Source organism: Meleagris gallopavo, chromosome 20, assembly GCF_905368555.1.
Source record: "Meleagris gallopavo chromosome 20, MGAL_WU_HG_1.1, whole genome shotgun sequence".
Classification (NCBI taxonomy): Eukaryota; Metazoa; Chordata; class Aves; order Galliformes; family Phasianidae; genus Meleagris; species Meleagris gallopavo.
In genome coordinates, this window is record NC_139423.1 from 5,303,633 (window position 1) to 5,316,043 (window position 12,411).

The 12,411-nt window shown below is 60.3% G+C and overlaps 1 protein-coding gene across 1 annotated transcript; it reads right to left on the minus strand.

Annotated features, from left to right (window-relative positions):
* CBX4 (chromobox 4) lies at nucleotides 1-4,281 on the minus strand. The gene is made up of 5 exons (XM_085240047.1): nucleotides 4,031-4,281; nucleotides 3,884-3,927; nucleotides 3,133-3,198; nucleotides 2,450-2,516; nucleotides 1-2,106 (listed from the first exon to the last, which is right to left on the minus strand). Exons 1-5 carry the CDS (start codon nucleotides 4,097-4,099, stop codon nucleotides 781-783), a joined length of 1,572 nt encoding a protein of 523 aa, XP_085096173.1. The 5' UTR covers nucleotides 4,100-4,281; the 3' UTR covers nucleotides 1-780.
* Nucleotides 4,282-12,411: the final 8,130 nt, after the last annotated feature.

Below are 12,411 nucleotides of genomic sequence, written 5' to 3' on the forward strand. Positions count from 1 at the left end.
TAGCTTTTATAAAGGTTTATAATCCTTTGCAATGATTGCATGATACATTTCTCCCCCGTGATGCAGCCCTGGGAGCAGCCGGGCTCTGCTGTCCGACCCAACCCGCCGCAGACATCAAATGCACTTTCAAACATCTCCATTTAATATTTACATTCAAGCAATTAATAACTGGAAGCTTATAGTTTAGACATTTCTAATAGCAGCAATTTCTATAATAGCTCGTTTAGCTTTAGATAACGATTTTTTTTCTTTTTTTTTTTGCACATAGAAACACCACATGTGTACAGTATCAAAAAATATATACCAGGGATGGTCCTGCGGGGCATGGGGGGGGACGAGACTAACAAATGCCAAATGGTTAAAAAGGAGAACAGAAAATAGTCGTCTGATATAGTTTATAAGGTGATCTAGGGACTCCATAAATCTAGGCTTTATATTTCATTATATAAATACCTACAAATAAATATATTAGCACAGTCGGAGGGCGACCAGCCTTCAGCTCAAACAATACATTTCAATAACACCACGTACAAACGGGAGCAAGAATCACTCGACAAGTTAGCACTGTTAAAATATAATACTATAACTCTGAGTAACCGCCCGGCCCCACGGCGCCCAGGGCAGCCCCACAGCACCCGCAGTGGGAGCAGCAGCAGTGGGCACCGTGCGGGGCAGTGCAGGGCCCCACATCCCGCAGTGACCGGGGCCGGAGATGCCACCCCATGTAGGCTTTGGGGACGGGGCAGCAGCGGGGCTGTGCTCCCATGGGGAGCAGCCGCCTCACACCGTCACGTACTCCTTGAAGGTGACGGTCAGGCAGTTCGCGGTCACGTCTGTGATAATTATATTCCCAAAGAAGGGCTTGAATTCCTGCAGGCCTTCGGCCTCTTCCTCCTCCTCCTCCTCGGCCGCCTGCCCGGGTTGCTGCTGGGGCTCTATGGGCGGCTGCTCGGCCGGCACCGGCGGCTCCTCCGGCTTCACCTGCACCAGGGCCGCCTTGCCCTCCGCCCGCGGCTTGACGCAGCGCAAGTCTATGGGCTCGTCCAGGTCTGAGTCCAGCAGGATGACCTCGGGCTGGGCGGCCAGCTCCGGCCGCTCGGGGCCGAGGCAGGTGGGGGCACTGATGCTGCGCGACGTCAGGCGCTTCTTGCCCGGCTCACGGTCCCCGTGTGGCTCTGACAGGCAGCGCTTGCGTGCGCTGGGGCTTGAGAGGTTCAGTCCCATGGAGGACGGGCTGTGCTCATGCCCGGGGCTCAGCGACCAGGGCACGAGGTCTGGCTTGGTGGTAAGCTGTAGCGGCTGCTCAGCCACGGGCAGGGGCAGCTCCTTGCTCGGAGAGGGCTTCCTGGGGCCCTCCTGCAGCTCAGCAGCAGGCTGCCTGCTCTCGCCCTCCGCAGCGCTCAGGCCATTGCTGCCCACCGCCCTCTCCTCGCCCGGCTTCCTCCAGGCCTCCGGCTTCTCCTCCCCGCCCTTCTTAGCAGTCCTCTCCTCTGGCGCCCGCTTCCGGGGTGGCTCCCCAGACTTGATCTTCACCGCCTGCATGCCATTCTCCATGTACTTGCTCATGACGATCACGATGCGCCCGTTCTTGTTTTTGTTCTTGACGATCTTCATCTTGCCCCCGAGCCCGTTGCTGGTGACCCTGTCCCGAGGGGGGGGCCCGGTGCCACTGGACAGGTTCTTCTCAGCCCCGTTCTTGCTCTCAGTAGCGAGGTTCTTGACTGGGCCCAGCAGGTTCTTGGCCGCACCGTGCGCCCACTTATCCGGGTGGGCGCCCAGGGGGCTCTTGGTGCTGTCCAAGCAGGCCTGGCCCTGCGGCTCCTTGCTGCTGGGATGGTAGTGGGGCTCATACATCTTGGGGTCAGGCTGGTAGTGGTGGTGCTTCTTGCTGTTGAGCTGGTAGTAGTACTTGCCCTTGCTGTGGGATTGGTGCTTCACGCCGCTCTCCTTGCCGTTGGGCTGGTACTGGTGGTGCTTCTTGCTGTTGAGCTCATACTGGTGCTGCTGGCTCTTGCCGGAGGAGCCGAGGTCCAGCTTCGGCCGGGTGTCCACGGTGGGGTCCTGCAGCCCCGTCAGGATGTTGGAGCGGCGGGCGAAGGAGGGCAGCTGCAACACAAAGCCGAGGGCTGAGCCTGGCTGGGCCCCGCCGCAGGTGCCACCCCCGGCACGCAGCCCAACCCGCGCCCACTTCCAGGCCCTGCATTGCTCCGGATTAATGAAGCAATGAAAAGAAGAAAAGCCCCCTTCAATCAGCTGCCTGGGAACAGAGTCCAGCCGGGGCCAGCAGCCTGCTAATGCCACCCAGCCACACACTGCCCCGTGCCCGGGGGCTGCACCATGAGCTCAGCACTGGGGACGCATCCCCTTGGTGCTGCACGCAGTTCCTTCGTATGATGCAACCCGTGGAAAGGAAAGCAGCCCCCCGGGATCCACTCCCCATCGCCTTTACCTGCACGACGAGCGGCTTCGGCTTGGGGCCCCGCTTGCGGTATCCCATCAGCTGCTCCTGCCGCTCCCTGCAGGAACACGGCATCACGGTGAGGCTGCAATCCCCCACACTGCACCCCCCGCCCTGCAGTGCCACGGTCCGGGTGTCAGAGGGGGAGGGGAGGAGGTTTGGGGAGTGGGAATGGGCCGGAGCTGCAGGTGCGGGGCTGCAGGAAGGGGTCCCGCAAGAGGGCTGGGGCGGGACGTGCCTGCAGGACGGCATCCCTGCCACCGCCTCCCCCCACCGCGGCGAGGGGTGAAGTTTACAGTTTGCGCCAAAATACGACAGGAAATAAATGCATGGAAAGGAAAAAAAAAAAAAAAAAAAAAAAAAAGAAGAAGAAGAAAAAAAAAAAAAAAGCAGTTGGAGCGCAGCAGCAGCACCGCCTCCTCCACTCGCAGGCATCGAATCCCCGCGCGGGCAGCAGCCGAGCGCGGCGTGGGGGGAGAGCGGCTCGGGGATCGCGCACCGGAGGCGTCTCCCGGCCCCGCGCCCCGCACCCGCCCCGTCGGGGCCGCGCCCCCCGGGCCCGTCCCGCGCCCTCCGCCCCCCGTCCGCCCCTGCGCGGCCCCCGGGCGGCGAACGGCCCCGTGACGCATCTACAATTGCACGGCCGGGCGCGGGGCCGGGCACCCGCCGCTCACCTGTTCTGGAAGGCGATCAGCAGCCGGGGGTCCAGGATGTTCTCCTCCGGCTCCCACGTGTTATACCTTGCGGAGGGGACGGGGGTAGCGGTCAGGCGGGGGCCCGGCGCGGTGTAGGGGTCGGGGCCATTCTCGCCGGGTGCCCCGGGCCCGCTTCGCAGCTCGCGCCCGGGGTTCAGTCCCGCGGAAGGGGGATGGGCGGGGGGGGGAAAGAAGGGAGGGGGGGTACGCCGGGGATAGGACTGTTTATTTAGCGCAGTTATTATTCCGGAGGAATTCTAAGCATGTCATGATGAAATTTTCCAAATCCCCTTTCCCGGACCCATTAAAGCGGCCCCGGCGCGGAGGAGGGACGCGGCCGCGGGGTCCGACGAGCGGGGCCCCCTCCCCTCCCCGCCTCCCCCCCCCGGCTGTGTCACGCAGCCCGGAGCGCTCTGCGACCGCGCCGCTCGCTGCCACCCGGAGCGACCATCCCGATCCGACCCGCGGGGCCGCGCGGTTTTATTTTAGCCCTTATTTCCCCCCTTTCCACCCCCCCGCCCCCCCCGCTCGGTTCTGCAATATGGAGCCCGACTCCCGAGGAGGGAAAGGGGGAAGGAGCCATTTTCTGGTGCACATCAGCCGCCGCCTCCCGCCTCGCTCCGCTCCCGCCGCCGCCCGCCCGGGCCCCGCCGCCGCCTCCCGCCGCCCGCCCGAACCCCGCCGGGGCGCCCCGGGGCCGCTCCTCGCGCGTCCCCCGCCCGGTACTCACTTGGGCGACCATCCCCTCCATTTCACCAGGTACTCCACTCTGCCCTGCGGAGCGCGGGAGGCAAAGACACGGCGTTCAGCGGGACCCACCGCCCGCCCGCCCGCCCGCGGCCCCCCTCCCCGCCTCCCCGCCTCTTTCCCTCCGCACCTTTCGGATCCGCTTCTTCTCGATGCTCTCCACGGCGAAGACGTGCTCGCCCACCGCCGGCAGCTCCATGCTGCGCTCGGGAAGGGCCGAGCCGGGCGTCCGCGCTGCCCGCTGCGGCCGAGCGGGGCTCGGGCTCCAGCAGCTCCCGCCGCCGAACCGACAGACACTGCGCGGCGGCCGCGGCACCGCAACCCATGCAAATCCCGGAGCGAGACGTCAGGGAGGCGGCGCCTCCCGGGCCCGGCTGCCCGTCAACGGCGGGGCCGGGGGATTGGCGCAGCGCTGCCGGGGAGCGAGGCGGGGAGGGGGGGCGGGCGCGGGGCGGAGGGGGGGGCACGCGCGAGCGGCCCGGCCCCCGCCCCACGCGTGACTCAGCACGGCCCCGCGGGGAGGGCAGGTGCGCGGCCGGAGGTGCGGGTGCGGAACCCGCCCCGAGGATGCGTGGGGATTGAGCCCCCCCGGAAGGCTCCGCGTTGCAGTGGGCTGCCCCGCACCGCCCGGGCCCGCCGCCTCTTCCTCCCGTGGTCCCGGCCCACGGCGGATAAATCGGCGTTGTGCTGGCGTTGGTCCTCCAGCCGGCGTTGCGGGGTGACCCCCGGTCCGGCGGCGCGTTCCCCCCGCGCGGTGCCGGAAGCCTCAACCGGCGGCTGCGTGCGGGGCTCCCGCTGTGCGCTGCGCGTTCTCGCCGCTCGCGTGAGCGGATGGAGAGCAGCGCGGGGCTCCCCTCCACGCGAGGCGGTCGGGCCCACGTGTGGCCGTGCCGCGGGGATCCCGGCCCTTCCCTGCCCGGTGTGCGGTGGGAGCCGCTGCGGTGCGGTACTGGGACGTGACCTCCTCCAGGCAGGCGGAGCGGGGCGGGCCGGGCGGTTGCGGGGCACGGCAGGCGTGGGGCTCCTCCGGGCGGCCCGGGACCGTGCTCCCCGCCTCCCCTCCTCCGCGTCCCGGGATCTGTGCTCCGGGTCCCGCATCCCCGTGCCCGCTCTGCCCACGCGGATCCCGGTAACTTCAATCCAGAGGGGCCGAGCTCCAACGGCTCCGGAGCGGATCCGCTGCCAAAGCTCCAGCAGCGCCCCGAGGAGGTTCCCGTGCTCTCCGTGCCCCCCGTGCCGTCCCCCTCCCCCCGTTGGCAGCAGCGGCAGCCGGCGGCCTTCGGGGCCCGGCCCGGCGGTGCGGGGGCACTGCGCAGACAGCGCTGAATGTCACCGCGCCGGGGACCATAACAAAGACGCAGCCGCCGAGATCGTAGAGCCGAGCCAATAAAAAGCAAACTGATATTACAATTTTGATTTCCCTGGAGGGCCGAAGGGGCTTAATGTAAGAATTATTATCCATTGTGAACAGCAGCCGAAAGAAAGCACAGACAGGAAGATTTAATTTTTTTTTTTTAACTTAGCGGTTTTCCTAAGAAAGATATATTCATTGAAATTTATGCCGGCGGAGTTTGTTAACCCTCCCCTTTGACATTTCGAGCTTCTCCTGTTGCCAGAGGAGACAAGCCGAGCACAAACCTCTAATGCTCGCAATAACACCAAACGCTCAGGAGACGAACGCGATTCGGTGCAATTTCCCCTCGGTTCGGACAAACGGAGAAACGAGCGGAGGCCGCGGGGCCGCTCCGAGCGCTGCGTTACGGCACCGGCACGGCTCCGTGCCCACCGACGGCAGCGGGACGGGTCTGGCCGCGGGGATGCAACGTGTGTGAGCTCGGAAAGGTGCGAGCAAATCTCCTTCGCATGGCTGAAGAATCTGCCCCGTAAGGAGAAACGGTTGAGGGAATCGAAAAGCAAAAAGGTGAAAGCGACGCTAAACAGCATCGTTAGGAGAGCTTTAATCGTGGTGTGGTTCACAGCTCCTGCAGCTCAGCACCAACTCCCGTGCTGGAGCTGCCTGCAGGATGATCGTCTGCTTTCTGTTAGCGGGCTGATTGCACATGATTCACAGTAATGATTGTAATGGTGGTGATTTTCTTTCTCTTACCTTGCTCATGTAGCAGTGGTTCACGAACTGGTACAGCTTTCCCTTTGTCAGTTCGAAAGAGGACATCTGATAGGAAGCACATAAAATACCCTCACTAAAGAAAGCAGGAGACGTTTCTAACTGCTGCCTCTTCTCCGCTGGCGTCCCCTAATGTATATTCCTGTATCACAGGGATGAGGACAGAAAAACCAACCCAAAGGAATGAGAGTCAACTACTGCCTTTTAGAGCCCCAGAGATCGCCAGTTTAATACCATGCGTGTTCATCACTTGTCTATAAGGCAGGCATGAGGTGCAGATGGACATTCTGGGGATGTTATCTTTCCCCTCGGCCACACTTGTGTAAGAATTTGGGTTTCTCGGTGGCAGTTCTGGGTGGGAGCTGCCCAGGCACAGCTGTAAGACAAACCCCAAACAGCCTGAGACAGATGGGCTTCCTGCAGGTGCTATGAAGCACACCAAGGCAATTTCCCCTCAAATATTTGCTGCCCATGTTCTCTCCTATTACCCAGCGCTGATATTTGTCTGGGTTTATTCTTTTCATCGTTAGTTACAAACTTCTTACCCTGCAGACAGAGCCAGCTCTGTCAGCTTGGGGCTGAGCTCTGCCTCTCCAAAACACACCGTGCTCTCTTCCCCCTCTCCTCCTATGCCAGTAGATCCAGCAGACCTGCTGTATGTTTGCTATCAAGCAGCACTGATTACACATGCCATCATTTCTGATGTTGCTCATTAGTCTATATCATTATTAGCAATTCAAACCAGCAATTCGTTTCCAGCTGCAATCCTCTAATTCCACCAAGAAGGCTCCAAGGCTGCAGTTTGGGCTCTCAGCTTTTCCAGCCATTAATGCTGCAGCCCAAACTGGCCAGGAGCACCAAATAATAACAAAGTTAATTCATTAATAGTTGTAGCCTTTCCTCCAAGGCCGCTCCTGCAGGCGGCCAGGCACGGACTTTGCAACTCTCTTGCATCACGGTGTCCTTGGAGGGGGGGGAGGGCACCGGCCCCATTCATTCCTACCTGCCCAGCTGGGCTCTGGGTCTGCCCTTCTGCTTCTGTCAGGCCTGGCTCACGTTTGGATCAGTGGCCACTCTGAACACTGAGCTCTAATATGCTGAGGTCAAGAGCGTGCTGCAGAAAGACAAGGGAAGGAGGAATAGGTAGGCTCAGGGAAAAAAAAATAAAAAGCACCCAACCAACAATCAATAGGATGCCATGAGGTAAGATGCGCACAATGAAACCCTGTTCCAGGTTGCCAAGGCAAATCTGTCAATAGAGTATTGAACAAGCAAATCTGACTTGCAATTATCGTCTCCTTCTAAATACAAGCTGCCCCTTTGCCTTGCAGTTCAAACCCCCTTGCTGGTGCTGAGTGCTCGGATATTGCTGGCCAGATCTGCTTCAAAACAGTGATGGAAGAGCCAACCCAGCTGGAACCGGGGCTGGAACCTGCTTTGAATTTGTGCTAAAAACCCCTGGATCATCCCCACCACCTTTGCTGCTGCAGCTGAAGCGATGCATGCCAGCTCCAGCACAACAGGCATTCCAAAGCAGCAAACTCCCTTTGCAATAAACTCTTTGCAGGAACATGGAACATGTGAATCTATTTTCAGACACCATTGCAGGAAGAAAATCAACACACGGAGCACCCGGCACCTGCAGCACTCGGGAAGCATCACAGATTGCTGCTTCCCCCTTCTGGGGGTCCCTGCCCACCCCATCCTGCCACCTCTCTGCCCTCCCCAGCCCCCTCACCACAGCAGGCCTGACATCCTTACAGCACCAGTGGGGAGGGCAGAGCCAAGCAATGGATTTCCAGGAGAATCCATCCCCTGGGGGCTTACATGGGAACCCCCCCCCCCTTTCCCAGAGCCCTTCTGCTGTGCCCTCACCCCCAGCCTTACACATGGGTGCTGGAACTTGAGGCCATCTGCCCTTAAGCTTCTTAGAGCCAGGGAAGTCAGGAGCAGCGCAGAGGAGGGAGGCAGTGCTGCTGTGCAGAGCTCAGCACTGATCTGAGCCAATCCCACAGTCCCACATCCCCCAGCCCAGAACATCCCCCAGCCCCGAAGTGCTGGCACACACCAGCGGGCACTGACTGGAGCATCCCCAAGGGCATCCCTATGCCCCATAGGCACGGCTGTGTGTTTGGGGCAGGTGGTGCAGCACCATTGGTCTCATCCTGCATCTCCTCCATGGCTCCTCTCAGCTCCTCGAGCATCCCTGGAGAGGGCTGAGCTCTCCTCTGCCTCTTATCACTTAAGCTGATGCTGCTCCTTGGCAGCTGAGTGTAATTATGAGCTTTTCTCTTCCAGAAATGGCTTTGTGCATGTTTCTGCCACTGGGGCTGCAGTCTGTTGATGGCAGTGTGAGGAGTTGCTCTGAGTTAGAGAAGAACCAGAGCGCTCTGTGCAAGCTTTTCTCACCGTCCCCATTCACTGAATCACAAAAACTTCCATTGGTGAGGACTGAGGTGCTGCTTTGGGAACACTGCTTTGCCATCACTGGAGGCATTCGGAGTGCACTGCACTCTGTGCCTTCCCTGTGCTTCAGGGACCCTTGAAGGGAGAGCAAGTCCCTTTTCCATCAGAGCAGGCTGTGAAGCTGCAGCTCCATTCACACCGAAGGGGCAAGGCCAGACAGCTGCAGGCAGACAGACAGACAGACACCCACACCCAGCAAGAAGAAGCAGGGCCTCTGAACCTGCTTCTTAACGAACAAAACCACCAAACGACTCGGAGCGGTGAGTCAAAGCTCATACCTGCGGGGTCCTTCTCCCTTTTGAGGAAAGCAGCCTGAGGTTCCCATCTACAAACACAATCTCGACGTGCCAAACTGCGGCCGGGTGCAGGGGTTGGTGCTGCGGTCTGATGGATGGATAAGGGCTCTGCAGGTGGACGCAGCTCTAAGCTGAGCATGTGGGCTGCAGCTTTGGATCGTGGGCAGGAGGAAGAAACTCCCTGGGCAGGATTTTGGTTTTGAAAAGCTAAAGCAGCCTTTTGACCTTTTAGTTATCTAAGGCAAAGAGGATTGGACCCGCTCTACCTGGGGTTTCTTTTAGAAATGCCATCTTGAAGAGAGCACTAAACTCAGGGAAAACCAGTCCCCGAACTGTCCTTGGGAAACAAACCACCAGCCTAAACCTCAGCAATCATGGGTGCTGCTGGAATCACCGTATGCAGCAAAACCTGATTGCTCCACCCATGTGGCTGCAAAGCAAGCTTGGGCCGTGCTGACAGAGAGCAGCATTTGGATCAGGAGCAGGAACCCCACACTGTGCTGCTCCAGTGCCACCCCCCAGGGAGCAGGGATGAGCCCTAACTACAGGACAGGGCACCCCAGCAGCTTTATCTCCTACACAAACCCTCCCAGCAAATCCCCCTGAGCAGGATTAGCCCCTGCGGCCAGGCCAGGCAGTCTGAGCTGCTCACCCACTGACTGATGGATTGATTTATTCGCTGAGCTCACAGCTGAGGAGTGTGTGCTGCAGCTTGGTGCTGCCATGGGCTGGGCAGGAGAGCAGTGCAGGAGGTGAGGTGGGTAATTGCCCACAGACAGCAGTGATAATTAACTGGTTTGGGCTGGGCCGCCTTCAGGAGCTGCAGGTGCAGGCAGAGCCCCAGGAGCAGCAGCAGCAGCATCCCAATCACGGTGTGGGGACTGCACGCATCAGAATTCGTGCCATCAGCCTGTGGCTCGACTGAATGGGCCCAGCTGCACACTCAAGCAGCAGGGCTGGGACAGCACACGGAGCTGGGGCACGCACAGGGCTTGGACATGCATGTTGCTTGTGCAGCAGAGGCAGGAAGCGGGCGGCAGCGCTGTGGGCAGTTTCTATTCTGCCTGCACCTGAGCCGAGGCAGCAGCACAGCTCCCTGCAGCCTTCCCTTCCTCCCTCCCTCCCTCCCTCCTGGTTTCCTTCCGCCCTGCTTTGCTCCGCTGAGCGTCACCTCTGCTTGTGTAGCTGGAGCCTGACTGCAGAGCCATTTCAGCAGCCCAATGACTGCCCCAGCACGTTATCCCTTCAGTGGATTACACCAAATATTTGTGTTTGCAAAGATTTCAGGAAGATTTCCCGTGCACGCCATCCACCCTCTGTGCATTACACTGTCACTAGAAAGCTCTCTGCTATAAAGCTGCTCGGCCCAACCCAACCCAAGAGGAGCCATGCTAAACCCCTTGGAAAGGCCACAGATTTGCATGGGGGTGGGAGACCACCCGTGCTTTCAGGGCAGAACCCGCAGGCCCACACTGCACACATGTGTTAATCAGGGCAATGCCAGCCCCTGGCAGTGGCCATGTAAGCACTGCAGCACTCTGCTCCCCAGCAGGTTCCTTGTGCTTGGCTGCCCCATGCCCGAGTGGGGCTTCTCCATGGAAAGCTGCAGCCCCGCTCCCTTCTCACTTCCCCTTCTCTCAGCTGAGCACTCTGGGCAGCTATTTTTAGGCTGCTGCTCGCGGTCTGGTTTCCCCTGGGGATGCTGAGCAGGTTTGGGGAGCTCCAGCTGCCTCTCGGGCAGTGTGAGAGATGCTCGGCTCCCCAACACGTGCAGCGCTCTGCAGCCACCCTGGCACAGGGCTGCAGCCACCCTGGTGCAGGACTGCAGCCACTCTGGCACAGGATTGCAGCCACCCTGGCACAGGACTGCAGCCACCCTGGCGCAGGACTGCTCCACACTGCCCTCTCACCCTAAAGGCATTTCCCTGCCCCAGAACTTCAGCAGCTCCAAGCCATGTGCTAGCTGCAATCTCTGCAGCACACTTGCAGGCTTTCTGCACCAACACTGAAGAACTGAGGACAGAGATGGATACACGGCTGCAGCCAGCTATCAGCACCACCTGTGTGCACTGTGATGGCCCCATAGTGCCTGGAGAGCCCAAGGATCCAAAGGGGACACTGTGCTCACTGCTGTGCCACCTGTGCCCCAACTGCTCCAGCCCCGGCCCTGAGGCCCAGCTGTGCAGATCTTAGGTTAACCACGGGTTTTCACACGGGAACTTGGTGCAGGGGGGAGCTCCACCCAGGCCAGGGAAAGAGATGCAGAGCTGTTGTCAAAAACACGTGCCTTGTTTGTAGTCAGAGAGGGGACAAGTGGCCGTTCCAGCTGCTAGGGTTTCTTCTCTGGATTAAAGCTTTCCCCTCTGGGTCATCATGTCAGGATCAGGAATCAGCCCCTATTGCAGCTCTGGGGCTGCAGGACCTCCCTGATCCCCCGCCCCCTCCCTGATCCCCAAGCAGAAGGGCTTTTGAGACATCTGTCTGAAGTTTTGCACTTCCTGCTGAGCTTTCGAGACTTTGGAAACCCTATTCCAAAAGGTGACCTGTGATCACACTGTGAGGAACCCTATGTGCATCTCCCAGGGCATCTGGAAAACCCAGCACCAGTTTGGTCATAGTGCTGCAGGGGCTGAACTGAACAGGAAGGAAGACGTTAGGGAAGGTCCTCGCAGCCCTGTGCCCAATGGCACTGCCCTGAGCCACCCCTTTGGGGGCTTTGGGACAGGATGCTGACACGGGGTGTGCTAGGCAGCAGGAGGCTGTGGGGTGCAGAAAGCGGCAGCGCTGATTCATGGAGCTCTGTCACTATAAGAACAGCCCCTGTCCTTATCTGTGGGGATTTACTGCCCTCAGCCAGGAAATACGGCCGCCTGGCCTCGCTCACACTTCACAGCCCACACGCAGCCCCAGAGCTCAGCTTTTCCCCAGGTGACATCCTCTGGGCCGTGGCATCACCACTGCGGTGATGCTGTCCCCATCTGCGGTGACCCGCGGTGAGCTGGGGCTCACATCCAGCTGGGTCCCCAAGGGAGGTGACAGGCAGCACCCTGCCCTTGGGGTGATGCTGCGGGGACAGTGGAGGCAGTTTCATTTCTCCCACCTACCCGTTGTGCTGCTGGGGCACACCCTTTCCTCTGGATGGGTTCCCCCAGCCCTGCTCCAGTGGCAGGCAGTGGTGGTGGTGGTGACAGCTGTCCCCTCTCCTCCTGCATCCCTGCGTGAGGTGGGAACCTGGGCTGTACGTACCAGCACCCCAACTCTGCTCACAGCTTGTTCATGTGCAATGCTGTGAGCAGCACCGTGACATGATGCACGCTGTGCTGCGTCCTGTGCACTGGGGGGCACAGGGGTGTGCAAAGTAACGCTACGCACCAGGAGATGTGCACAGGGTGGAGCAAAAAGCAGATATGGGGTTGTGTGGGACAGGGCTGGGGGTGCATGGGATAGGGGGTGATCAGGGCAAGGCTCCAGGTGTGGGAACTGTGCCGCAAAGTGGGGCTGGGGGGGCCTCCGGGGCGGCTCCCGGCTCTACTTCCATGTTTGGGCCATGGCTGCAGCAGAGCCATAAAAGGCGGTGTGGGGAGGGCGCTGGCTCTGTGCCGTGGGTGTGCAGGGTGTGGGGCC